The following is a 27,052-nucleotide window of genomic DNA, read 5'->3' as shown; positions in this document are numbered from 1 at the left end:
CTAGACGTTCACGTGCGGAGTGTCAGCCACTCTAGGGTGGCTACACGTCACTAAACTGGGGATTGTAGCATTAGAGCAGTATATTATTATAACCTAAAGCGCAAGCTCTATGTATTTCTTCTGTTAGGTTTCGTTAGGTAGGTTTGCTATCCCTCTCACTCTCTAATAGTTTCTATAATTCAATTTGTACCCTGCATGTTAAGTCTGATTTGATTTGCTGACGTCTCGTCTACCCCTGCCCTTAGTTTTTATTAGACGGGACTAATGGTAAAGTTAATGCATGGTCCTCTAAGGTGGAAGAGCGTCCAGTAAGGTGACGAGCTCTACAGGGTTGCGCGGATGGCGGGGCGCAACCTCTTCCCCTTCGGGGGAAGCCTGCGGTATTTATATGTTAGGAAAAGCGAAAAATTTTACAGCCTAGGGGTTGATCAGGAACTGTTACACCGTAAATAAACTTTGGCATTTTTTTTTCCCAAAAAAATATAAGTTTGCAAGTTCATGCAAAAAGCTGGAAGTGGCAAATGAGGGGATCGAACCCGCGACCTTCGCGTTATTAGTACGATGCTCTAACCAACTGAGCTAATGGGCCGGTGGGATATGGTTCCTGAAATATACATCTGCACTGAAATTCATGGCTTCTGAAATGAACACGACTTTCAGTGCCTACATATGTTTATTTGGTTTTTGCTCATGTGAATCGAATCGATACAGTAGAATATGAAGTTACCTGCTCATTATGCCTTTACTGTTATTGAAGTTTGAAGACGAGAGACAGTAGGTATAAAGGTCGGCTTTAAAAAACCGGACAAGGGCGATTCGAACTCGTCGACGAAGGGCTCCGTGCAAAAATCTCTTTTGTTGTATGAGAGTCCCAAATTTTTTTTGCATTGATATATGTTTTATTAAAGCTGCAAAAGAAATGCATCATCTGTGAAAATTTCAACTGCCAGACTACCTATAATGGGTCATTAGATACAGTCTGGTAACAGTCGGACTGTGAAGTCTTGGTCCCGTTTTGCCCTTTTTGTACGGGACCCTAAAAAGTATGAGTGGCCCATGAGGGGATCGAACCCGCGACCTTCGCGTTATTAGCACGACGCTCTAACCAACTGAGCTAATGGGCCGATATGTATATCGTGTGAAAATTAAAACTGGATCAAGGAGCTTATTGAAAACAATATAAAATAAGAAAGAAAAAGTAATCCGTTTATCTGTTTATTGTGAGATAACGGCTATTATTATACACATTCGCGTTAAATTCTTTTCGAAATAAATGTATTGCTACATCACGTTAGCAAGGTTATCGAAAACAATAGACTAGCACTAAATACTGAAAATAACTTAAAGCTAGACCATTCTTAAATTAGCACTACATACTTGTTAGTAATTAACTCATAATATGAGCTCTTTTACGAGACACCTTCCTAATACACAGCTGACTATGACAACGAAACCATTGATGAATTGGAGCTTGCTCTTCCAGCTACAATTTATCGTGTACAATATAGGTACATAGGTCTGCCAACTGAATCTAAGTTTTATCTCCTTCACCTTTAATTTAAAATTAAACTACGTACCTAAACACATCCATGGCAAGTTGGCGGAATCATTACGCTAGTTCATTTTCTTCACTTTCTTCTCTTGGATTCAGTAATATATATATATATAAATATTTATTATATTTATGTATACATAAATATATTATTTTATTATCTTGCACTTATGCTCCTCAAACTGTGTTGCACCTACCACTTCTGTTTCACCACCACCCTAAGGTAGACTGGCAGAGAACGCCTAAGGCGTTAAGTTGTACAATGTGCATAAAGTATTTTAAATAAATAAATAATTTATACAATGCTAAAGTAGTGAGTATTGTAATCAATCTCAGGAACTTCTCTCTACCAATTTCATTGGAGGCCTACATTGATTTTGCAAGACATCTTGAAACGTTCACAAAGACAGTACACATTCACCTTTGTAAGCGCCCCAGGGGACACTTCATTCATGCACATTGCAGTTAGTAACATGCATCATGCATCTTAAAATGGTGTGAGATGCCATTCAATGCGTCGGATGCAAGTGTACTTTTCAATGCAACACTACTGATCATTATAAATTAAAATTTGTCGAAGCGGACACTTAAAATCAGTGTTGAATTTTTGTCTACGTATACTTGTAGATCCTTAATTTACGTACCGCAGTGTAAACAAAGTTGAGCCCCTTAAGAGGACGAATTGGAATTTTTGGCGCCAAGGATCTCAATTTTTCTCAGTAAATGCAAAACGGATCAAAATACAACTTGGTTACCTGGAAGTTCATGATATAAACCTTATTTTGTTAGACGTAGAAACATGATTAGGTAACTTTTATAACAGAGAAAAATATATCAAACATACCTCTTTTTAAAAAGAGATTCACATATTATGGGCAAACGGGACCGATTTAAGCCTCTTAACTTTTTTAGTAGTTGAGTATATACATACTCTTTAAAATTGTAGAAGGAATTTTTATCAAATTATCATTTCTAAATAATAAAATTACAAAACCATTTTGTCACTTACGACTTTTAGTTATAAGCTAGCGCGCGTATTGTTATCCTCGCCCCGCTCAGACGCTCCGACCCCTTTTGGCGCCTTAGATGCGCGTGCCGGTTATGGAATTATTGTTGACCAATTCGTCGCCTTAAAATATTTATTTAAACGGAGCCCTAAAAAGTGACAGTGGCCCATGAGGGGATCGAACCCGCGACCTTCGCGTTATTAGCACGACGCTCTAACCAACTGAGCTAATGGGCCGATGGATTTCAGACTGTAAATATTCGTTATGGATATTTTTATCAAATTTTATTAAGCATAGCAAGCATTTTATACCTATTGATAATACTTATAGTAATATCTATTTATGCTGTGCCTGGTGCTTTCTACACAAGATAGAAAAAAAATAGCTATTCCTTCTTTTCTTGCCAAAATTACAACTGTACTTTTTGAGGTTCAAGTAACATCATTTATCGAAACTGGTCCTTGTACATATGTAGTTCCGTCCGCGTACCTAAGGACCAAATGCTAACGTGCAGCACCTATCTGCTTCCATTGAAATGACATTGCTAAACTTGTAGTAAGCACAACTCTGTCTTAGCTTGCACCTGCCTTCCTAAATACTTTCGAGTTATTTATATCAGGTAGTTAAATTGGTGGCAATTTATTTTTAAATTTATCGTTTTAGCAATAAATACGACCGTTTATTGGTAATCAGCGTTGACAAGTGACTCAATAAACTGCGAAATCAAACATTAATTTCATTACGCAGTTTTTACAACCAACGTCATATATTAATTTACAAACGCACAAACATTGGGTTCTCATTACAAAACGTTGGTTAAGGCATTTTCCTCATTTCAAAAGTATTAAATTTCTGGTGTACTTAATTAACGTTGATCTGATTTGCTTTAAATTATAACAACAGTTATCACGTTATGTGATAATATGATGCGGTGAGACTGAGTAACCGTTGCTTCTAAGGTATGCCACCTCTTTTATGACAGTTAAGGCGTTTTGCACTATTTATCTACAACGAAACTTAATGTTTTGACGGCTGGTTGTGATTCGGTTATCGTTATAGTTAAATAGTGCTAGTAACCAATCCACTCCATTTTTTCAAGAAACAAGCTTTGTGCTCTATATTTTCGTATATATTTATCAATCCTTGTCCGTGTAAGAGGAGGCCTGTGCCCAGCAGTGGGACGATAAAAAGGCTGTAACAGTACAGTGCTCTATATTTCTACCGTAGATTGAATGTTCCATAAAAAAAGAGCTTTGGCTCATGAGGGGATCGAACCCGCGACCTTCGCGTTATTAGCACGACGCTCTAACCAACTGAGCTAATGGGCCGATGGCTTTCAGATCTGAAATTGATACAAACAAAGCTATTTTCATGCAGCTCTAGGATATGAATGGAGAGTTTGTGGGGTATTTTAGAGGAACTGAAACTGTAATTGCTAATTCTTCAATGTTTGCGGTTGTAAAACCCCTTTTGGTAGATAAAAATTCATCAAATTATTCATTCTATCGTGGGTACAGCCACGGGGTTTGTCACTTTTACTGACCAAAATTCACCTTTGTTCTTCCTGGAATCCCTAGTATTCCAGGCCCGCTGTAACTCTTTCGAACAATCCCGCAGTACCGGTCAGCCATAAGTCCCCTAGATAGCCTACTGTGAACCAAAGGGGATGTTGTCGATCACAGTATTTCATAGCTTTGCAATTAATAATACATATTTTTTTTGCCCCGCAGGGCATCTGAGGCGGATGACGGGGAGTAGCGACCCCGCGGGGCTATATATCCGAGTGCTCCAGGGAGAGTATACTGTCCCCCATCTCCGGCTTGCCGGAGTGAAGCATGACGGGGGATAGGTCTCCCGCCTCTTGGCTTGCCTTCATCGGCCGGTCAGAGTGGAGTCGCTAGAGCAAGGTTAGTCCTGCTCGGAGGGTAGGTGCCTCGTGGTAAGTGGCGAGTGGGCCGGTGATGCTGGACCCACAGGGAGCGCGTGATCTGCGTTTAAAGTCCGCCGAGGTATCCTCACCCTTCTCAGCCGCTCATGTCCCTGTTGCCCTCTTGTTGCTTTTCAGTGACTGATTCCCGGGGGCCCAGTAAGTGAGTTGGCGAGTCTCCACCTGCCATTTTAACATGTATTTATTACATTGTCATCGGCAGGTGCCATAGTTCCCGTAGTTTTCCCATTCCTAGTCCATTAGCATCCCATTACAATAGCCCAAGTAGTTTTCATCCATAGTTAGCAATAGTTTAGCACAGAACCGGGGATTGTCCTTGGGTACATTTCTATAGTGTATACAGGGATAATCGTCGGTTTTGTGTCACCATTTCATTAAAGTTGTCTCAAAAGGGCTTCAGCGTGTTGGCTTCGGCCCCACGTTTGCCTCCCAAAAATCCGGGACTCTATAGTCCCGAGGTCTGGTAGAGACATACATATTTTCATGAATTCATCGATCGGATCTAGATATAGGATCGGAGTGTTCATATACCCAATAAAATAAATATACAAGAACTTAGGTATCCTGCTATGTCAAAGTGAAAGTCATTTATTAGAGTTATAAAACATAGGTGTGCGAACTGGGAAATAAATAGCCTCACATCATTCAAGATATTGATATTAATGGCAACTGAAAGTCAAATGGAGGTTATTTTCTAATGAAAATTCAATGTGTTCTACAAGATATGATGAATATTACATCTGTATTGTGCTGTGATAAGTGTGGGAACCTTTGCGGCCGCGATCTACATGCGTGGCGCTGTTTACACCGTAGCGTAACATTCCTCAAGCACAAGGTTGATAATATAATACATCAATGAATTTATTAGGAAAGGGTAACAGAAGGGAACATTATATTCTCAAGCCTTGATTCAAGCAGTAAAAGCAAAGCATACAGATAAAGGGCTAGACTAAACTTCAATGTCTCATTAAACTAGTTTCTGTAAAAAGTCCCTAAAAGATTCTGAGCTAAAATACCTACTGCTTATGCGAGTATTAAAACGTAATAGAGAAGTTGATGAATATTAATAGATTTTACTTTCAAATTAGCTTCAAAATTGACCCATTAAAATGCAGGTCAAAATCTAATTTTTATAGTAAAGACGCCGCTTTCTAATTTTTTCATTAGTCCCTTCATCGATATTTAAAACTAAGTATGTTAATTTGATACGCAGCTGTGTAAGAACAAGCCATTTAAAGTAAGTTATCGTGAGTAATGTAAAAATAATTATAAAGTAGAGCGGTGAAGCAGATATGTTTTGATTTAACCCTAAAATCACAGGTGCGTGGTAATCGTAAGCCTGCCGACCTTAACCCTGCAATTATTATGATTAACGATTACTGTTTACGGTGATCTTCTAGGGTCATCGCTACTTATTGATCGAGATTAATTTGAGATTACTGTAATTATTTTGTTCAAGATGTTTCTCTTAATTCCGTTTATTGGATGTGAGAAGTCGCACAGTCTCGTGAAAGTTTGGTATCTACAGTACATTTATAATACTATTTCGGATTTTTTAAAATACTGTGTAGTTATTTTCAGTGCAGCTGTATATTTCAGGAAACAGATCCCATCGGCCCATTAGCTCAGTTGGTTAGAGCGTCGTGCTAATAACGCGAAGGTCGCGGGTTCGATCCCCTCATGGGCCACATCCAGCTTTTTGCATTTTATGAATGTGTTTTTTGCGAATTATTTAATTTAATTATGAAGTAATGTAGCAAAGTTAAACCTAACTATTTAATTAAAATGAGTTTTATTTGGTGATCTTATCAACGTGAATAATTTAACTTAAAGTAATTGCAAAGTACTTCAAAAGTCGCGTAACGATTTTACGACTGCCAATCAAATAAAATAATAATCAATTAAAGTCGATTTATAAACAAAATAAAGCTTTATTCTCAGAATGATTACTTTACCGGAAAGTATGAAAATCTGATTCTCGAATGTTTTCGAAAAGTGTGATAAAAAAGCATGAGTGGCCCATGAGGGGATCGAACCCGCGACCTTCGCGTTATTAGCACGACGCTCTAACCAACTGAGCTAATGGGCCGATGAAGATTAGTCCTGAAATTACAGTCTAGACTATCGTATATTGAGATTTAGAGATAGTCATTTGTTTGTAATAAACCAGTGGCAGAGATTAAACTATGAACGATCAGCCGTAATCTGGTTATTATTATTTGAGTATGGAATGCACTAGCTAGTTTTTTCTTGCGCAGAAACTACCGGTGTTGGGTGACAATTTTTTTTTTCTGGTGCATCAAACTGCTAGAGAAGATCAGTTCCTTCCCGTTATTACCTTATAAGTAACTTGTGGTGTAAGCTCAAAGCTGACCCAATTAAGTTACATTAAATTTAATCAAAACCTTGTTTACTGACTCAAAATTGTTAGCTTATATGCTGCACACAATTAAAACCGTCTTTATTTAATAAATATTGTGTAAGTGCTAAATATCGTGCTCGATTTTAAAACAAATCAATTTTAAATTCAGAATTCACTTCACCTTCCCAATTGTACCGAAAGGTTCAATCGATATTAAATTTCATTTAGCTCTTACATCTTAATCGAAATAAAATTCGAATACATAAGTAACAAAAAAAAACATCGAATCCCTGACATTTATAACATCAGTGAGGTGCAATTCTGTCATCAAGAGCTTTATTTGATTGAATGCCATCCTAAAGTATGTGTAGTGCAAATTGAAAAACATAAATTAATTCGTACCGATCAAAGATAACGCTTGACTTCGATAGATTGTGATTTAAGATGCGTAGGATTTAAAAATTTACATTTATTTCGAATGAAATAAAATCGATGGCTGCGTTGACTGTTAACAGATGGGGGTGATAATTTTAAGGTACTGGCCGTTTGGCGTGTCAAATTTGAATTTAGTGTGGCAAAAAAGGTTTGTATATACATAATCTGATTTCAAAATTAGAACTTGCATCGTGGTTTAATTATTAAAAAATATTGTTTTGTTGCTTAGCTTCTATGCTTTCTACAAAGATTGTTATTTTATTCGTAAGTTAAGCTGCTCTTTTAGCTACGATTTTGTCTATACCTAACTTTTTCCAAATTACTATTAAATATATTCTTTTAAATATTTGGTTAAGGTTTGATATCAATGTGAATCAAGCAAAACGGCATTATTTATAACACAACGTAGTTTATTTTATTCATACAAAAATATTTTCTTTAACTACTTTGTTTACAAAGTATGAAAATATTATCTTTACACAACACAGTTCCCAAACATATCTAACTACTAAGTACAGACTTACTTAATGATTACATTTATATTGCAAATTATTTTGTTAAAACATTACATTATCACACTTAAAAATAAATTTTCAATAAATAATTGAGCCTCTTACGTATACCATAAACCATTATAATAACTCCAATCCATTTATTTCTCGAAAAACTAATAAAAATTTAATTGCACAACCGGCCGGCTATAAAATTTACAAACTCGTAAGCCTTCATATATTTATTTATACACATTATAACTAAAATCTAACTATTACGCATACTTTGAGCATAAAATGGCATAAGAATAATAATTACATCGAAAAAAAAAAAATTTTTTTAATAAAGCTAAATTAAACATTGAATAATAATTATTATACAAACAATAATGGTGGGTAGTTCATCTAAAGAACATCTAAATATGTATTTACATTTTATATAATGAAAAGAAATTAAAAGTAAAGAAATTAAAACAGTCGAAAATCCGATGGTAACACCGCAATAAATTTGAGGTAAAATTCGGCGACTATCAATTTACATACAATACACATTTCTTATAATTTACTCTTTCGATTACCTCCATATAATTTCATATTAAAATAACACAATTTCTAACTATTTTATTGCCAATTTTTTATCATAAACTATAATATTCAAAATAATGTATGTACAATCTAATAACATAATACTCATTCAATTTCGACACTATCATATTATTAACAATAATTATGTACAAAGTCCATTACATTAAATATACTTCTATTCTATTTTTTGATCTACTAAATTTACACATTGCACTCAGCACTCTATTGAATGTAAATAAGTTGCATCGTCTAACTTATTGATAGATGCAGCTGATGCTCTTCCATCGTGCCCAGCCATTATTGATATGACACTTCTATGTTCCGAGTCACTGTCACCACTTAAAATAATATTCGTCTCTCCCATAAACCCTGAATCAATTTGCTCATGAACCTGCATTACCTTAGTTTGAGGTTCAAAAGAATTCAGCCCCAATTCTGCTAACATCTCCTTAGAATCATCAAAGTTTCCAAAAAACACTGAATCGGTCTCGACACTCTCTCCACCAGATTCACTTCTCCCGTCGCACAGTGATTCTAAATCATCTGTATCGGATTCTATTTGTAAAACTGGCGGCTTGACTGCTAATACTGGTACTGGTTCAGGTATAACCGCTTTTAATGGCCTTAATTGCATTAAATATCTTGCCCTGCATTTGGATTCATTGGAATCAGTGCTCATATATCCAGAATCTTCTGTTTTGTATAACTTTCTGAGATCAGTTCTTCGAGATCTGGTTCGGGCAGATCGACGTCCGGAGCGCCGGGCGTTCATGTTATCTAGCCTTGTATATTGTGGGAATTTATCCCTATCTTCTGACATTCGTCGCCGATCACCGGGTGGACTTTCGCGCATTGAACTGTAAAATTTTAGAGACGCATCAGATCCCCGACGCTGTTTTGATGGTATGGGTGGTTTATCGTTTTGGCCTTCGATATGTCTGATCAAATCTGGCGCTTTACCCGACCTCATGTATGCTGACATATCCTGACCAAATGTAATGCTTCCACGTCTATTGTAGTTAATGAATTTAACTTCCTCTTCTTGTGCTTTAGCTTTGGCTTCGTATATTTGTCGCAGATTACCAATCTTTCGAGTTGTAATAGAGACTGGCGATTTTTTGCTGGATTCAGTTTCTGAGGGTGTTGACTTTTGTTGTTTAAAGCTACCGGCCGATTTCAGTAATATCTTCTCAACGCGCTTCTTTGTTTCACGTCTATCAAGAGTATCTGGATCGAAATCTTCTTTGTTAGTATTACGCCTACTTTCAATAGGTGAGCCTCGGACTTCTATGGTTAGAGGTCCAGCCGTAAAAACATTGTCAACGTTATTGCACGTACTGTATTCCATACTGTGAACAAAAACTTCACTTGAAGCTGGTGTGATTTGATTTACCACATGAGAAGCTTCTACAGCCTTTTTCACGTCGAGCCAACTACAAGTTAACCGTTTAACATTAGCATCCGATAAATTTTGTCTGTTTTCAAATCTATTATTATGGAGTACTTCTGGGCCACAAGCCACCGAAAATCTACGCTTCTTCATCATGTTGCGTTCCAAACTATCCAACTCCATGAAACTTTCCTGACTATTATACATGTACTTTTTCTTTTTACTTGAGAGCGTATTATCATCACTACTGTAGTGGCTGTCAGCTGCTAGTACGGGAATGACTATTTTGGGTGGGATTGGATCAATACTTTCCATTTTCACTTCTTCTAACTCTTCAGGCTCTACACGTCTGCAAGTGGTTAGTTCACGTATGACGGCTTCCATCTTCACTTTAATCTCGGGTGGTATTGGGACCTCTTCCACTTCTTCATCTTCTGGTTTTGATGGTTCAGCTGGTGGAGGAGGAGGAGGGGGAAGTTTCTTTCTTACACGCCTTGTTGTGTGGCCTGATGGGTGCTTCTTATCCGGAGCTAAGGTTGAGACATTCGATTTCTGATTGATATTCATAACATTATTTAACCCATTGAGATCAGGAACAGTTGTTACTTTTATGATTTCGATTTCTTTTGGATTAATCGGTTTGCTAATGATTTTCATTTCTGTTAAATTCAGTTCTTTCGTGAAGTTTTCCTTAGAATCTAAGTCGCGATTGATATCTTTAATAGTTGTTTCTGCAATTTTAGATTTATGGTCTGAAATTTTCTTTATTTCTGGTGCTTTTGATTTCTTTTCTATTATCTTAGATTTGGTTTCAGGGACCTTAGGTTTCGATAAGTCACTAGTAATAAATTCTGTTGATTTCGAAGAGACTTCGTCATTCCTAACAGGTTCTACAACTCTTGGAGTTCCATTTACTTTGGCTACAGATCTTACTGGTCTAGTATTATTTCTTGGAAGTGGTACTTCATCTAACCATTTTCTTACAATTTTTTGTTTATAATCTTCACTAACACATGTCTTACAAGAGTTTGATCTATTTAAATCTATTTGGTGTGGTCTCGCGCTACTATCACAACCTGGACAGCCTCCACAAACGGCAGTCTTTCGACTGTTTTCTTGTTTTAGAGTTATTGCACTAAATCTGCGACCCCGGCGTGCGCATGGGAAATCCCATCCCAGGTCTATAGCGTGATATGAATCTTCTTCTGGTATATCTGTCAGAATTGGAATGAATCGCTTTGATGTCATCTTTTCTTTGGCAACAGACATTACTTCTCGAATTTTAATCAAAAACTCTATAGCTGCAGGTGGTGGATTCTGTAATAATAATAAAACAGTTATGAATTATGCAGTGTTATATTTCATAACATTTTTCTAATTCTGATAAACGCTTACTTTGAGAAGATCAGTTTCAAAAAATACTGGATTGAAATATAATTTCTTTCTGTACGAAGAGTCTCCATTTGAAGATGGTAGTTGTCGGCTTGCATTATAATTATTCTCCACAGTACAGTCTACAATAGACAGTTCTGAATGTGGCGCTCGTTCTAAAGTATCGGGAGATGCAGATCGTCTTTGGAACCGTTCATGGTTTCGTTCTGAAGTGTTCCCATTTCGTGAGGATGGTCTGAGGTTCTTCTTCCTTCGAGAGTGTACCATTGCCGAAATCACCGAATTCGCATTCATTTTCTGAAACTTAGTTAACCAGATATTTTATTTGCGTAAAAATACAAGTCAATATTAAGCAAGTTATTTTAGATACCAACCTTGTGTATAGAACTATGTGACAGAGTGTTATTTGATGACGAATCAAGAGTGTCTTCGGTATGTTCACTGGTGTCAGAAAAACCTGCGTCACTTAGATAGTCTCCGCCCATACCGTTAAGTTTTAGCAACGGATTAGTTTTCATCATCTGGAATAACCGTTAGATTAGCAAAGTTCATCAATTAAAGATAGTTTTAGTATCTACATATAGGAAGATATTTTTTTCTTACCACATTACTCATATCGATTCGTGACTCCATGGACTCATTGTCAGTAGACAACGTATTTGAATGATTCTGTTCCGGATCCTTGTCTTTCCGTTTGTGCTTTTGCTTGTAGTGGACATAAAACATAATCCCAGCAGCGTACACGAATATCAAGAGAAGCACGCATACGCCAATAGCTAGTAGTTCCAGAACACTGAGCCCCTGACTTTGCGTTGAAGAATCCGTCGTAATTAGCTCTCCAGCGTGGAAGGGTATTGAACGTACATCTGTAAATGAGTCATATAAGTTAACGTAAGTCTTTAACGATTTGTTACATTAATTTCACACAAGATTCTTATAAATGTAATGGCATGTATGACTCACCAAGTAAAGCGTTATCGGATGCGCCTGCGATACGGAACGCTGCGCAACTGGCAGCAAGACGTGATGGAGTGGAGGAGGAACATAGAACGTGAGCAGCCACCAGCCGACCTTCCAGCCGAGAGTGTAGTGTCGCCGACCCTCGCCACTGTCAAATAAATTGCAAGAATTTTCCACATCATTTCAGATATTTGTTCCAAAATTTATAATGCGATCTAAAGATGTAAAAAATTGCGTTAAGCTTTGCACCTTTATTTTCTCGGACCGCAAGTTTAAGCAGATTAAATCAACAGTTATCAGGTGCAATTCGTTGCAGCATTTGTCACTAAGCAGACATGAGTTTTGGTTACAAATCACTTGATAAATAAAGCTTAAAGAAATAAAAAGTACGTATCGGCCAAAAACGTTTGTGTACATTTGTTAACATAATGTCGAGCCTACTCGAAGTTTACCTGCAAAAAGCAAAATGGAAATGCAAATCCATCTTATAACTTTATCTTCTCGAACAGATCTAAATGCGGAGTATTTGGACGTATTATACAAATTGCTCCTTTGACGCCTTCGTCTTTATCTGGGACTGCATCGGGAGCGTGTAGCATTTCAACACGCGCCCGTCCCGCGCTGACACTCGCTCGATTGATGGATCCAACAAACTAGCGTTTTGTCGAGACCGCCCAAAATAAGTAAAATTTTGAACAGGAGATAATATCTTCATGGCCACATATCCCGTTGCCGACCCGATTTATATCAAGAAATTAAATTATTATTATAAATAATAGTTAATTGCGTCGATTCGCAACTGTCATTTATAACGATTATCGTTTTCATTTAATACTGCCATAAAAATGATAACGGTGACACAAGATTTCGATCATTGGCGGCAAGTCTACATCAAAATGTCTGTTTTTGATAAACATTGAAATGGTATTTTTATTAATTTTAGTCTCGATATCGACGTCAGAGTAATAAAGATTGGGCGACTGAACTGGATTATCTTAACGTACGTACAATTAAATCCCTTTCGCAGTATTAACATTGAAAATATTGATTTCATTATCAGAAACGGCTCGTGCCGTTTTACACGTCGGATATTCTTTATGTCTCTGCGTCGATACATCTTAATTACATTGCTCTTTTATTGACATTTTATTTATCAATTACACCTATGGCTGCTATAATTGTCATCCATATTTATCTAGTCCTTGTACACATTTCTTCTTTTGTCTAAAAAACAACCGAAAAACGGTAACAGTTCTCCGAATGTCTATAATATCATGTACTCCATAAAGACACCGGTTCTCCTAGAACCTAGTACTAGGAAAAAAGCTAGCAATACATATCTGTCAATTCTGAGTACACGGACAATTCTTCAACATTAGAGATAGGATCTGAAGTAAGGAGCGACACCAGATGTCTGGAACGGTCGTTTTATCGTAGACAAGTGCAACTAGTATTTCAGGAATATAATGTTTTAATGTTAGAAAAGTTCACATGCAAAGAGCACTTAAGCATAAAAGAAAAATTCTATATGCTTAGTGAACTTTGCTGTACAAATCAACACCAACAACATTAATTTGGGCTGCAATATTAACATTCATATTGAATCAGATTTTAATATCGACGGTTATCTTTAAATATTTACTTAATAAAATCGTGTGCCCCAAATTAATTACGTTATTGCTACTTTGTACGTTCGCGCCAATCAAAAGGACCACACAGGAATTGAAAATATTAAATTTGGTTAGCGGACTAAAACACCAGTGCATAAGGAAGAAATCATAATCATATTAATTTATACTAGCAAGTTTTTCTGTTTTACAGCCATTAAAATATTCGGCTGTAATAAAGAGATTTAATGTTGTGTTTAATGTCTTTGAACTGTCATTTAATAAACGATATTCTTTCAAGAGCGTTACCTATATTCTTATTTAAGGATCACCTGTGACGGCTGAAACTCATCCAACACTCATAGTTTTTCAATTTGTTTCAATTATCATGGCATGAACTGAAAACTGTATCAACTCCATTTCTATTGTTTTTGGATCTTTATTTACATATCGCTGGGCCCAACCTATCATAACCTACTATTCACTTTTTCTTTCCTACTTCATTTCCATTATCGAGACACCCCAAAAGCGTTGAAGGTGCAAATATCAATCCTATTGCTTCGAGTAACTTCAGTATTCAAAGTAAAGTCGTCCTTGGTTTAACAGACCGGTCTTCGGTCCAGCAAGATAAACATTTATGTGCTCGACGCGTGTGCATAACCGCGTTATGAATTTAGTATAGTTGACCCCAGATGTTGTCGACTGCGTTTCGAATGCAAGATGTGGCAACTAATAGGTTTTTTTTTTATATTTGGACAATTTATTTCTACTGACATATTTTGCGCTTACATCTTATGATGAAATTGTTATTGGTCAGGATGATTTGAGTGTCATGTAATCTTGTTACATAAAATTTTATCTACTTAGATTAGGTGCAATCTTTAATCTTTCATGTTTCATTCTAAGCTGATGACTGGAATCCTACCAAAAACTAGACAATTTGGTTAAGAATTCAAAACTTGAGTAGTTTGCAATAAATATTTACTTAGGAATAGTAAAACGTCATGTATTTACGAGAACGCCATTAAGAACGCTCAAACAAAAAAAAAAAAAACAAGATAGGTATAAACGTATCCAATCTTTCTGTTCCATGTTCAAAAGTGTCAAGTAAAAGTAAGACAGATGTACAGAGAGATAAGTTTACGTCAATTTTTATGTGCTCTCTTTCACCAATTTTGGTGTGAAAATACCAAAAAGTGAGAGAAGATCTGTTAAGATTAAGACCTGTGTGCTACCATGGTCAGACATGCATCTTGATGAAAAACACTTTCATTATTACCTACACTCTTTATTTATTTATTAGGTCTACCTACAATGTTTTACATCAAAGCATGCAATAACAGTAATTAAAATTAATTAAATTAATTCTTTGATGTTGAATGAAAGTTAGGTGCTACTAATTAATTGTTGTATGGGAAATAATACAGCTTCCATACCTTTGTGTGAGTGCTGCTAATACGTCCTGAATAGTCGACTTGTCTTTTATAAAAGGGGTCTATAGAGCATTATAATTGGATGGTAGCTAGGCAGCTAATCTGATGATACATATAAGTAGAAACTTGGATCGTAACGAATGGAGACGAAGAGCTTTATAGCATTTAAAATTAGTCTGAAAACTAGTTAGAAGATAAAAGATAATTATCTCATCTAATTGAGCTAACCCTGTTAACGGCAAGTTCAATTAAAATATGACTTCTACGAAATGAAATTAACTCATTTTCTATGAGTCGTTAGAATTTGTCTCGACTTCTAATCCCTAAGTACTAATATTACTTATAAATGCGAAAGTAACTCTGTCTGTCTGTCTGTCTGTTACGCTCTCACGTCTAAAACACTGAACTGATTTTAATAAAATTTAGTTCAGAGATAGAATTGACCTTGAAAAAGAACATAGGATAGTTTTTATCCCGGACTTTTGAAGAGTTCTCTTGGAAACGCGATATAACCGAACTTGACGCGGGCGAAGCCGCGGGCGGAAGGTGGTATAGCTTATAAAGCTGAGATATAAAACCTCTGTTCGAAACATTTATTATAAGTTCGGCCATTCAGAGAATGCGTTCCTGACACGTCGCGATTGAACTGACGACGTAACTTTGCAATGGCGTTGCAGTTACGATAAAAATATTTTTGCTGGTTGTTTACCGTTTTAACAATTGAGGAGCATTAAAACAACATTATTATATCAATAATCAATGAATGTTATTACGTCGTCAGTTCAATCGCGACGTGTCAGGAACGCATTCTCTGAATGGCCGAACTTATAGTCCTTACGTAAAAGGTTTTCAAGTATATCTTGCAATGGGATCTGATTATCTGTGGTACGAATACACTGCTCCATATGATATTGTTCTTGTTCACGATAAAGATCTGCGCAAACGCACCGGTTGCGTAACCTTTTATATTTTTTCCAAAATTTAATTAGTACCTCAAGAGCATGTTAATTCTGAATTATAAAAGTTTCCAATAAATATGTGAAAATAATTGCCTTATTTTGATAAGTTTTATAAGATTTTATTGTTTTTATTCGTCGTGTGCGCAGATATTGTTGCTTTTCCACTTGGGTGGTAAAGCGGACTACGTTTTGAAGTTAAATTACTTATGTCTCTACGTGTAGCTACATTATTATGTAGCCCATATTTCCAATATTTTTTTGTATGGTTTGCGGGGTCCCTTCAATAGTGGTACCTAAGTCCCATAAATTGTCACATATTTTGAAGAGATATTGGGAGATGATGATTTTGGAAACCCTTGTTCTGATTTTTTTTGGCTAAAGATACTAAATACCAAGTCTTTAAAAAAAAATAAAGAGGCAAAGCTTCGTTTTCTCCGTTTGTAGCTAGCTACTTAATGTTTTGACTTTTTGCTTTGACACAAAATGTATGCCAAACGAATCAGTTTCTTGTCCGAGTCCTATTAAAATAATAATGTTACCTGTAAGAAAGTGCTCCCCTCGTCCCGGTACAGTCCGAACGGCACGTCATTGTCGATCAAGTCACGGAGGGTGACCCAGCCAGATGCCGACAAGTATTGAGCGCTCGTTACGGCGCATATAGCATCTTCAACGTCTGCAAATAGAGATTGTTTGAGGATTTTTTTCTTCAATTCTTTTTTTATGAAGGTTATTTTCTAATTATTTGAACTATCGTATATATTATTAAAGTAATTAAAAACAAACAATTATTAATATGGGACCAATTAGGAACCGAATTATGATGTCTAAAAATACACGTTTGTTGATCTTCTACTTCTTTGAATGTGAACCAGTAGATAAAAATTGCAACTAAATTGAGTTGATTGAGAGACCTTGAGATATTGGAAGGTCTTCTTGATTAACATTGTTGACATAATTATGACAAATAAATTAAAAATATCATCAAACGGTTTGATTACTCCAAAGCCGTAAATAATCGCTATGAACTCTATCTTGATTTTATCGAATGTCAAGGACGAATGTTCTATATTTAAATATTTTTAATTATGTTGTGGAATAAAATACTTAATTTCGATCTACTACTCATATCCGATATGGTCTAGTGGCTAGGATACCTGGCTCTCACCCAGGAGGCTCGGGTTCGATTCCCGGTATCGGAAAATGTTTTTTAGTTTTGAAAGTGTTTTTTTTTTCTTACCAGTAAAAATGATTTCTTTGGAGGGATAAATTATTTGTCCTTTGAGAGGTAAATAAACGAACGGAATTTGTGGTTTTGTTGCACCACGACCGAAGCTTGCCATCAGACATTCTGAAATAAAATGAAACAGTTTAGCCAAACCAAACTTAATATTACCTACTGTCTTAAATGTATGCAGTTACAAATATGGTGTTAATGATAGACCATCATTATCAAGTCCCATTTCTCTGACCCTTTCTCATTGTCAATGCATACCGCGTTATGTGATCGTTCTCGTCATTTAATCGCGCCTGACTCTGACCTTCGACCCAGGAAAGGTCTTAATAAGTATTTTACATAACTTAAGTACCTATGTATCCAAGATAATTATCCAACTATGTATTAAAATCAGTGCTAATGTACAGAGCCGATTTAACACTACTAACCTTACTACGTCGGTTGAGAAAAGGCTCTAAATATACTACCCCTTTTCATTTTCTTAAACACATTTCGAAATGTCCAGCATCACTTACCATCAATATGATTGACACACGAGTGCTGATCCTCACGGAAGGCGGGCGTCTCACTACGACATTGACATCGGCAACCCATGTTCTCATCGGCCATGGCTGATAGAGCGGTCCCGTGGGACACCTCCATACAACGCGTGGGGCCGCAATCCGTCCCTGCAAAAATAATATATATTTTTAGAAGTGAAAGGGATAATGATAGATAGGTAAAAATAATAAGACCAGATTGAAAACTTTTTTTGTTTGACTGACTGAGACTGACTGAATTCTTAGAATCTTATCATCGTGACTATTTTTTATGTATTTTAAATATCATGTTGAAAGGAACTTACCCCTAAGAGAGAAAAAATCTCCATTGGAATATCTGGTGATGTTCATGAGTGCCACCTCTTCAATAGTGCTGGAAGCTCCCGCCGCACTTGCCGCCAGCACCAGGAGTAGTATTCGCGCCATCTCGCGCCCCAACGCCGAACCAATACGGAGATAAGCTTTATTTGTCATATTGTTCCCAACCGCCAGATGGCGTTGTATTCAACAAACATGTTTGCCATTCCTCCAACAGCCGTGTTCGTCATCATCATCTAAAAAATAAAATAATAACCGTAAATGTTAAACCTCTAATTTGACTAAAATATTCGGCCTTAACGAATGAAATATCCAAATAACAAATTATGCTAAAACGAAATAGTAGGTAACTATGTAATACGTAAAATAAAATATTCATGATTAATTTTAGAAATATAAATGAACTCTACAGAGAAAATATCACGACCGAATATTTTAAACGCTTTCGAAATGTTAGTATCGAAATATTAATTATTCATATGAACTCGGAAATTAAATGAAACCAGTTACGCGACACCGAAATTACAGTTTTCGCTAAAATCCACTTTTACCCAGCTTGAATAAATTGTATTTTTCTAAATCTGCATATCTATCTATGCAAGACTTTCGTTTCTATATGCACCTACATTGCGGAAAATCTTGTTAGATTCAATCACCTGCCTTTATTTAATAAGTTTTGTACATTTATGAAAACTGAAGCTGTTTACCTATAGGCTTATTTTCCCTCCTGTTAATATTTTTAGCGGCAGAGGCAGATGGAAATGGTGTCTCGGAACTATATTTCATTCAAATGAGTAATTTATTAAAATGCGGACAAATTACCTACATGCCAGTATCATCATAAGCCACAGAAATTCGACCTACTTATTAACGACTTGTGATTTTCGAACCAAAACTGTTTGTCATTTAACTAGTTTATTTTTTAATAAACATGAGTAGGCCTAATAGGTTTGAAGTTAACTGGGTTAGTAACGGGGTTAACGAAATTTTCTCTTAAGGAGAAAACCAATAAAGATTTACAGTGAATAATTAACTAAAACAGTCATTCCAATTCTAAAGAAAAAGTGATTCTTTCGAACTATACCAAATAGAATTTAAATAGAATTTTGGTAAGCTGGGCCAGACACTGATTCATAGTTCAAAATACGAAAACTTGGACTGAAAAGAAAAATCCTGCAGGTTACAAACGCTATTCAATTTATTATTGTATCTAACATGCTCTTAGCGGTAGGTTCAAAAGAAATTCCTACTTAAAATTCTGCTACCAACAAAGGGTCAAACCTTTTACATATTCTAGCATCCGAAACCCATCAGTCTCCATTCAAAGGCCATAACCAATAGAGTTGTTCACGCATTATCATGGCGTGGGTGTGAATTGTCTAGTATGGTAGGTCATGGGTTAAATGCCGTCCCAAACTCTAGAAGCACCAGTGTAAATTGACACATGGAAAAATGTAGAACTAAAATTTCGAATGGATGGGTCGGTGATATTCGGACTTTTGTCTTAGCAAGCAGCGCTATTGTGAAGTGTCAAGATACAGTGGATTCATTGTTTTCTGGCCCAAAGCGATTCTTATGCCTCCGGGCCATTGGGTCTTTGACAAATTATCTGATTGCCAATAGGCTGTAAATGATTGCCGTTATTAGTTTTATTGTTTTGATGATGGCAGTCAACTTCCGAATATTTACATAATGAGATGCTTGATTTATACAATGGAGTTTAGAGTTTTTCTATGGTCATTTGTTATCGATTGGTTTTTAAATATCATTGATTTGTCAAGATGTTATCTTTGATCTGTCGCCACCGTTAGCACTACCTGATCTATTGTTTGTTTAGGTTAGAGAGATTTAGATAATAACACAATGGGAATTTGGGATAGAAGTATAGATGGATCTTTTTTGATGCTCACAATTTGGGTGGCATATGTTTCCATCTAATTTTAGATTTTTCAGAGAATACTGCGTGTTTTACATGTCTTGTAACCTTTTCATTTAAGGACTATGTTAATATATTTACATTTAAATAGGTACCTAGATTATCGATGGACTACTTACAAAGCTACACTTAAGTCAGTAACACATCAAACATTTTGCTGTGTGTGATGCGTTGTAGCATTACTCTTACACCTAATTAATTGAATGAAATATTACCTTTCCAAATAATAGGCTAATACACGCTTAAGAGTGTGAATAATTTTCCAATACTTTATGCAGAATAGTGATATGTACTCAAACAGCGCTTTCCTTAATCCAACTTGACAAATTGAGGATCATTTCTACACCTAATCAATCAAATTATTTCGATAAATCTCTGTCTATTTATTTCTTATGGTTGCAATATCGGCATTTTACAAGCGAAGCATTAATTTGTATAAAAAAAGATCCGGCAGAAGATTATCAACGGTAAAGTTCACAGGTTACAAGATAGAGCATTTCTTAAAACATATGGCTTTCGGCCATAGGCCACTAGACCTGTTACAATCAATAAACAAATTTGGACCGTTACCGAAACCGAACATCTGGACACATATATTAATTTCACGCAGTAAACATCAAAACTGTACCGGTTTAATATGATTTATAGAAAATTGGAGATGATTAGTTTGGTAGCTCGGTGACCCCAGAATTGATAATGTAGAGGTACGGCAAATATTCTTAAATCCACGTTTCATCTATAACGACGTGATATTGGAAACTGTTATGGGTGGCTCAAATTTCAAATATTCTCAGATGAATAATGTATAGCTTGAAGGCAGAATTGAAAATTCATCATCAGTATCAGAAGCGTATGGAACTGTTACGGCTTCTTATAATTTGTTATGACTAAATGAAGATGAAGAACTTCTATGATCTGTCAAGACGTTACGGTATACATTTCTCAGTGGAATGTGGGATTTTATTGCATCAGAACATGTTTATACATACCAACCGTAATACGATACCTTTTGGTGACACTTATCGAACCCGTAAATTGTCAAAGATCTAAGAATTATCTATCAAAGGCATCGATAGTTTTATGTGCTCTCAAGTTCAGGGCCTAACAGGTTTTGAACCGATTTGTATTTTTTGTGTATTATCCTCATGATCATCTTCATGATTAGTCTCGGTTAATCTTATTCTGATGTCTCTATTAGATACTCGCTCTACGATGCTTAGTGTTTCAAAACCCAAATAGCTTTCATATCATAAACATCACATGGCAAGCAATGGACCTTCATTTCTGCATCACAACGACATCATCAATCTCCAAATTGACCTTTACTATCTACACTTACATCTAAACTACATACTGGCAAGACTAGCTGCAGGCATTCTGCCAGTACAAAGCTTCGTTGAAAGCAACGCGTTCCCGCCTTGCCAAGCCCATGTGCCCTTGATACCGAGGATGCTAGTTACTGCAACTAAGTGTTTACGCCCTTTACTTCTAACTAGGCCTTGAGAAGTTGTTTAGTTTAATGAAGGAGTGCTCGACAGATCTGTCTGATTGTTTGCATGTTGGTTATCTATACAGCAAAATAGGAATACGTCTTTTAGAAGTTTTGCTGTAAGAGTCTGGGTATCCAAAGTTTGAGTCAAAGTTACACTGGTGTAGTAAAAAAAAAGTCTCCATGACTTATGTTCTTACAAGTCTTCCGCAATAGAAATTCCTTTTTAGCTACTGAAGTCTATAGCTCAATATTAATGGTAGTAGTAAACTAAACGGCCACTATATTGAAACACTTCATTAATAGCATAACGCACAACGCTACTGATATCTTCTACATCATTGATATTCAACCGATGTTTAATAGTCAGCAAATGGGCAGTTGTGAAGAACGATGTCTATAATCTCCTCGACGAATGACTGCCATCACATTATAATACGTGAAACTTTTAGACCAATCAAATAATAGATAAGGCTTTTGATCCATCAATTTACGTTTTCTAAACATGTGAAGTGCGATTAAGAGATGAGCTATAGCTATAAATGGAACGGTATGGATAACGGTACCCTTTCAAAGGTCGGTAAAAGTCAAACGGAATAATGAAAATAATTACCTGCTTAACACTACTGTTGGTTCCAAAAGTACCATATTCAAAAAGACCGTTAAGGTATTGGTAAAGCAATTGATTACTTTTTTACTGAGGTCGATGTTAATTCTCGATATTGAAGTTCCATTAAAAGTGTCTGTCTGTCTGACAATTCTGTTGCTTGTCTGTTGTTGTTTAATTGTTGCTGATTGTGATCAACTCGGAAAGCTTTGTAGCTATTGTGTGTAAATTGACTGACAACTGAGAATTCTCTATTTTCTGAATTCCTTTTTGTATTTTACGATGTTCAAAAAAGTCTCTATTATTTTTCGTAGTTTTTGTATGCTGGCGTTTCTAGCGGCTAAACTTAACGTATTATACAACGGCTAGATTATGCTAAAACTCTGTAATGTTCAAATAATTCTAAATATTATTCTCTAAACAAAATAAACAGTCCAATTTGTATCACTATTTTGATGACATCGATACCTAGCCATGCAACAAAAAATCAAAACAATAACAAAAGGACAATATAATGATAATAATGATATCAACACTTGTTTACACAACACAAGGTATATAATCATGCTTGTAGCCAATTAGTATAATGTAATCATAAAGGTAGTTACTATTCGGCAGAGAGTGACGAATACTATATAGATATGACTTATGAGGAAGTAGTTAGGACAACCAATGATTGTTACTGTCTTCGAAACAATTGAAATAAACAAAAAATACAAACATCTGAATTGAGAACCTTCTCCTTTTTGGGAAGTCGGTTGATAATAGAGATGGAACTGTTATAATTAATGACTGTAATGTAAGCTTTTGAGAATTAAAAAAAAATCCAAAGAAACAATGCAGCTCTACTCGACCTACTCTCGCAAACCCGAATTACTTATTCAGAGTTAATTTTAAGTAGATCTATACAAGTTTTTTGAAAACCGACTTTTTTGTCACCGAGAAAACCATTGAGGGAAAGATTTCAACATCTTTCAAGAAATATACCTAACATGATTTTAACAAGTATAATTAAAATACAATATTCTGCTTTAATTTCGCGGTACACTTTCATTTCTAAAAACGGTTCACCTTCGATCACTTTACACATTCTTGCAATACGCAGGCAGGGTCGATTGTGCAAAACTTTAAAATATCCCATATTAAAAAAAAGTCGATTTAAAAGTCGTATTTTCGGATCTTAAAATCTTTCCTAATAGGTTTTTTTAATGTTTTTTAATAGCAGTCAATTATTTTACGACCACACCTTGATTAGTTTCACACGCCTTTTTTGAGGCCGCAGCGTGGTTAACATTCAAAAACAGTAGTTCAAAAATATCCGCGGTGCTTTATGATACTTAATTGCATTTTTCGAAGATGTTTATAGATGTGCGTGGCAGATAGTAAAGTTAGTTTAATCATATTTTAGAAACGACTAGTTTGCTTAGAATATTATTTAAATCTCACGCATTTAATTTGTAAAGTAAATGCCTGCATGTTATTTTATGTTTCAATTAATTAAATAACATACCTATTTACATTTTGAGGAATTACTAACCCACGGAGATTTGAAAATAGTTCAACGTTTAGGGATTGGAGGATTATTATTATATTTCCCCGTTTCTAATATAAACAAATCACATGTGAAAAGATCACGATTAACCAACATTTAATACGAATTTTAATATCGCTTCGTCTGTTCTTCCGTGTCAAGAAAATAGTTGCGTAAGTAAAGTTTTGTAAGTAATATTTTGGGTCACTATACTAAAATATTAATTAATATTAGGTAACTAAGAAGTAGCAGATATAGCCTTTTTTACAAATCTGATTGACTATACATATTAGGTGGTCAGAGCATTATAGACTGTTTTTTCCCAATCTATTGTACTATATTAGGTGGTGGTAGGTACATGTATGATGCGTTGAATGTTGGTCTTAGGCTAAGGTTAAGGACTTAGGCTCCACAAAAGCGAAAATATGTTTTGAAGCTCGTTCGCTCGCGAACAAAGTGGAGCCAGGTGCATTGGTTGTTTGGCCTAAGTGGGTAATAACGCCTGAAACGTCCGACCTCTAAATCGAGCAATTAAAGACCAGGAACGTAACGCACGACAATAAGTCATTAAACCAATACAAATCACCCAAGTATAACTCCTAACACTAAATCAATTAAACCTGCACTTACAAACATTACCTAACCTTACATCGATAAACTTAACGGACCATAAAATTATATTCAACTCTTAATATTCACAAATTAGTATCAAGTGAATAATTACGTTCAACTTACGTGTGTAATGTTAAATAAATTTACAAGCTCACTTAAACCAGTTGAACCAGTTGAAAGAACTTGATCGAATTTAATCACTTATGGTATAACAGTGACATAATAATGTATGAAAGTAGTGCAAACATTTCTTGTTTGGTACTTGAGAATTGGAGCTTGGGGCTATATGTAGGCTTAAGGTATTGCACCAATATTGTCAAATAGAGTGACTTTTTTATTGTCACCTCATCGAAGTCTTGCTTTCAGACTTTCAGGCATATAGAGATAGGGCCAGGCCACAACAGTGCGTTGCGGCGTCGCATCGCAAAAACAACATTGCACAGCTATGCGATTAATATGATATGCGTCGTTGATTTTTGCGATGCGAAGCCGCAACGCACTGTTGTGGCCTGGCCCATAGGTGCTTATCAACGCAATTCTGCTCGCGTTCCTAGGGAAATGGTTCCCACACCCTTATTAAATGTAGCCTTAAAACCTTTCTCGATCAACGGTCTATGTTTCATTGACAGAATTTTCGAAAAAGGTCCTCTTCTTCGTAGGACTAGTGGTTCAAACAAAAAAGTCTAAAGCTTTATTATAAACAGTATTGATAGGAGGTTGCACATAGAAATTACCTCTGACAAGGTAGTGTATTGATCAAAACGATTAAAGAAATTAAGTCTGTTTGGGTTTTTCTTGATAGCTTGTCACGATAGCAAATTACTTGTCTCAAACTATCGCCTATAAATCAACTGACAGATTAACTTAAAACGAGTTAATTTAAAAACATTAAAAACAAATTTTTAATTTTGAACCGTTATGGATAAACTTGTTTTTATGTTAGGAAGCCCTTACATATGTCTACTCATGTTTAAATAATTTTGAACCATAGCGTGACTCGGTTGGGGGCCTATATGTATATTTATTATTGTAGTGTTTAGAAGCTATGAGAATTAATAAAAAATGTGAACATAATATAATCATCATATTTCAAAGGAGTCTCGGACATTTTTTTTAATATGACATTCCCTCTGATTGAAATTTTGTTATATCAAATCATGCGACCGTATCATACAGCACTCGCTATTCCGTAGATGTTTTCTTGATTCATATCCAATCATATAAGTAATTAACTTTTTCATACTTTAGCTTTATCGGAAATATTGTACCTCAAAATCCTTCTTGCACGAAAGTTATACTCTTCTAGTTAAGTAAAGTATAAGTTTTCTCTTCTAGTATAAACTCCTTCAATACGCAATGCACGAAAGAAATACTCCATAAAATTTTCTCGTCTCATATGTATAGATAAATAGAGCCCATAACTCACCCAGACGCTTTCTTTGGCAAAATTAAAGCGGTACCGTACATTTATCTAACGCCTCAATTCAAATAACGGCCTACTGATTTCTTTTGAATAAATTAATCACGAAAAAGTAGCCTTATAAACATGTCTAATGAAATCACGGTGTATAATTATTTTTAATAATGAATATTAATATTATAATAAATCAGTGATCGATACGGACCTGTTGATTACAGGGTGCGGCCTTTTGGATTGCAAGGAAATCAAAATTTGGATTTAAAATCGTTAACTCTTAAGTACTTAATTAATTAGAAAAAGCTTGATAATTGTTAGGTTAGGTTAGTTAGTATAGGAGTTAATTGGTTTTTAGATAGCTCTATTAGCAACTTTCAACTTTTTTTTCTGTCTTATGGATAAACACTAACGATGATACTTTTAGTTACTTTATTAATTACTAGGTACTTTATTAACTAACTAACCTAACCTAACATTTAATCAAAAGAAATAATATTTCCCGATCCGTTTTAGATACCTACACGCAATACCATAAAGTAAGAAGGATTAGTCCTGAGCGCTCTAAAGGTTGAAAAACGAAATATGTACAAGAAAAAGTAACAGCTTTTTTCTTGCAAGACTGGAAGGAATGATATTGTTTATTTTTAATATTTTTGAAACTCGTGGAAATAAACGAATTAACAAAACTTTGAAACATTCTTGACTATCCATTGACCGCAGAAAATATTATATTAAATGCCTATAAATTTTCTTTAGAAGCACAATAAATAACATCACCAGCTGAAAAGGACAATGGGCACTTTGTATGGGATTTGGTACCCGCTCCAACAGTAACGTATGATATATCATTCGAAAGGTATTTACGTGAACAATAATAAAAACTATGGGGCTTGCCTCAATTAGCTATCCGATCCGAGTAACGATAAAAATTAAATCGACATAGAAACAAGTATGTCATCCAGATATGCAAATTCATTAAGAGGCATATGTCGTCAGTAGATATAATAATTTTAAACTCAGTTAATAGACATCTTAAATTGTTTGAGATACACTCTATTATAATCTAAAGGTTGTAATAGTCTATGGAGTCATACTACGGAAACACAATCGTCATCTGATTTGACAAAAGTTCAAAACATTTCTGAAAACACAACAAATCATTTTAGTTACATACTATCTTTAAACATACTGGCTTCCATGTACCTACACATTATATGAAATAAAAAAAACCTGTTATTAAAACACGAT

The 27,052-nt window shown here is 35.4% G+C and overlaps 1 protein-coding gene and 7 non-coding genes across 9 annotated transcripts; 2 read left to right on the top strand and 6 right to left on the bottom strand.

The window, feature by feature from the left end:
• Positions 1-515: 515 nt before the first annotated feature.
• Positions 516-589, bottom strand: Trnai-aau. The gene has a single exon. It is a non-coding gene; the product is annotated as a tRNA-Ile (tRNA).
• A 461-nt stretch (positions 590-1,050) lies between these two features.
• Positions 1,051-1,124, bottom strand: Trnai-aau. The gene has a single exon. It is a non-coding gene; the product is annotated as a tRNA-Ile (tRNA).
• Positions 1,125-2,721: 1,597 nt separating this feature from the next.
• On the bottom strand, positions 2,722-2,795 carry Trnai-aau. Its single transcript has one exon. It is a non-coding gene; the product is annotated as a tRNA-Ile (tRNA).
• A 1,018-nt stretch (positions 2,796-3,813) lies between these two features.
• Positions 3,814-3,887, bottom strand: Trnai-aau. Its single transcript has one exon. It is a non-coding gene; the product is annotated as a tRNA-Ile (tRNA).
• A 2,234-nt stretch (positions 3,888-6,121) lies between these two features.
• On the top strand, positions 6,122-6,195 carry Trnai-aau. Its single transcript has one exon. It is a non-coding gene; the product is annotated as a tRNA-Ile (tRNA).
• Positions 6,196-6,522: 327 nt separating this feature from the next.
• Positions 6,523-6,596, bottom strand: Trnai-aau. Its single transcript has one exon. It is a non-coding gene; the product is annotated as a tRNA-Ile (tRNA).
• A 1,100-nt stretch (positions 6,597-7,696) lies between these two features.
• Positions 7,697-18,440, bottom strand: LOC124638550. Of its 2 annotated transcripts, none has more exons than XM_047175553.1 (9): positions 18,200-18,440; positions 17,871-18,023; positions 17,359-17,469; positions 16,661-16,794; positions 12,126-12,270; positions 11,766-12,028; positions 11,537-11,683; positions 11,166-11,465; positions 7,697-11,087 (listed from the first exon to the last, which is right to left on the bottom strand). In XM_047175553.1, exons 1-9 carry the CDS (start codon positions 18,366-18,368, stop codon positions 8,595-8,597), a joined length of 3,915 nt encoding a protein of 1,304 aa, XP_047031509.1. In that variant the 5' UTR covers positions 18,369-18,440; the 3' UTR covers positions 7,697-8,594. The 2 variants fall into 2 exon arrangements, with proteins under 2 accessions (XP_047031509.1, XP_047031510.1); XM_047175554.1 differs by having other exon boundaries at positions 11,166-11,459.
• Trnae-cuc lies at positions 17,249-17,320 on the top strand. Its single transcript has one exon. It is a non-coding gene; the product is annotated as a tRNA-Glu (tRNA).
• Positions 18,441-27,052: the final 8,612 nt, after the last annotated feature.

This window comes from Helicoverpa zea, chromosome 17 (assembly GCF_022581195.2).
Source record: "Helicoverpa zea isolate HzStark_Cry1AcR chromosome 17, ilHelZeax1.1, whole genome shotgun sequence".
Classification (NCBI taxonomy): domain Eukaryota; kingdom Metazoa; phylum Arthropoda; class Insecta; order Lepidoptera; family Noctuidae; genus Helicoverpa; species Helicoverpa zea.
The sequence above is the reverse complement of the archived record's forward strand: the minus strand, read 5'-3'. Positions and strand labels throughout refer to the sequence as shown.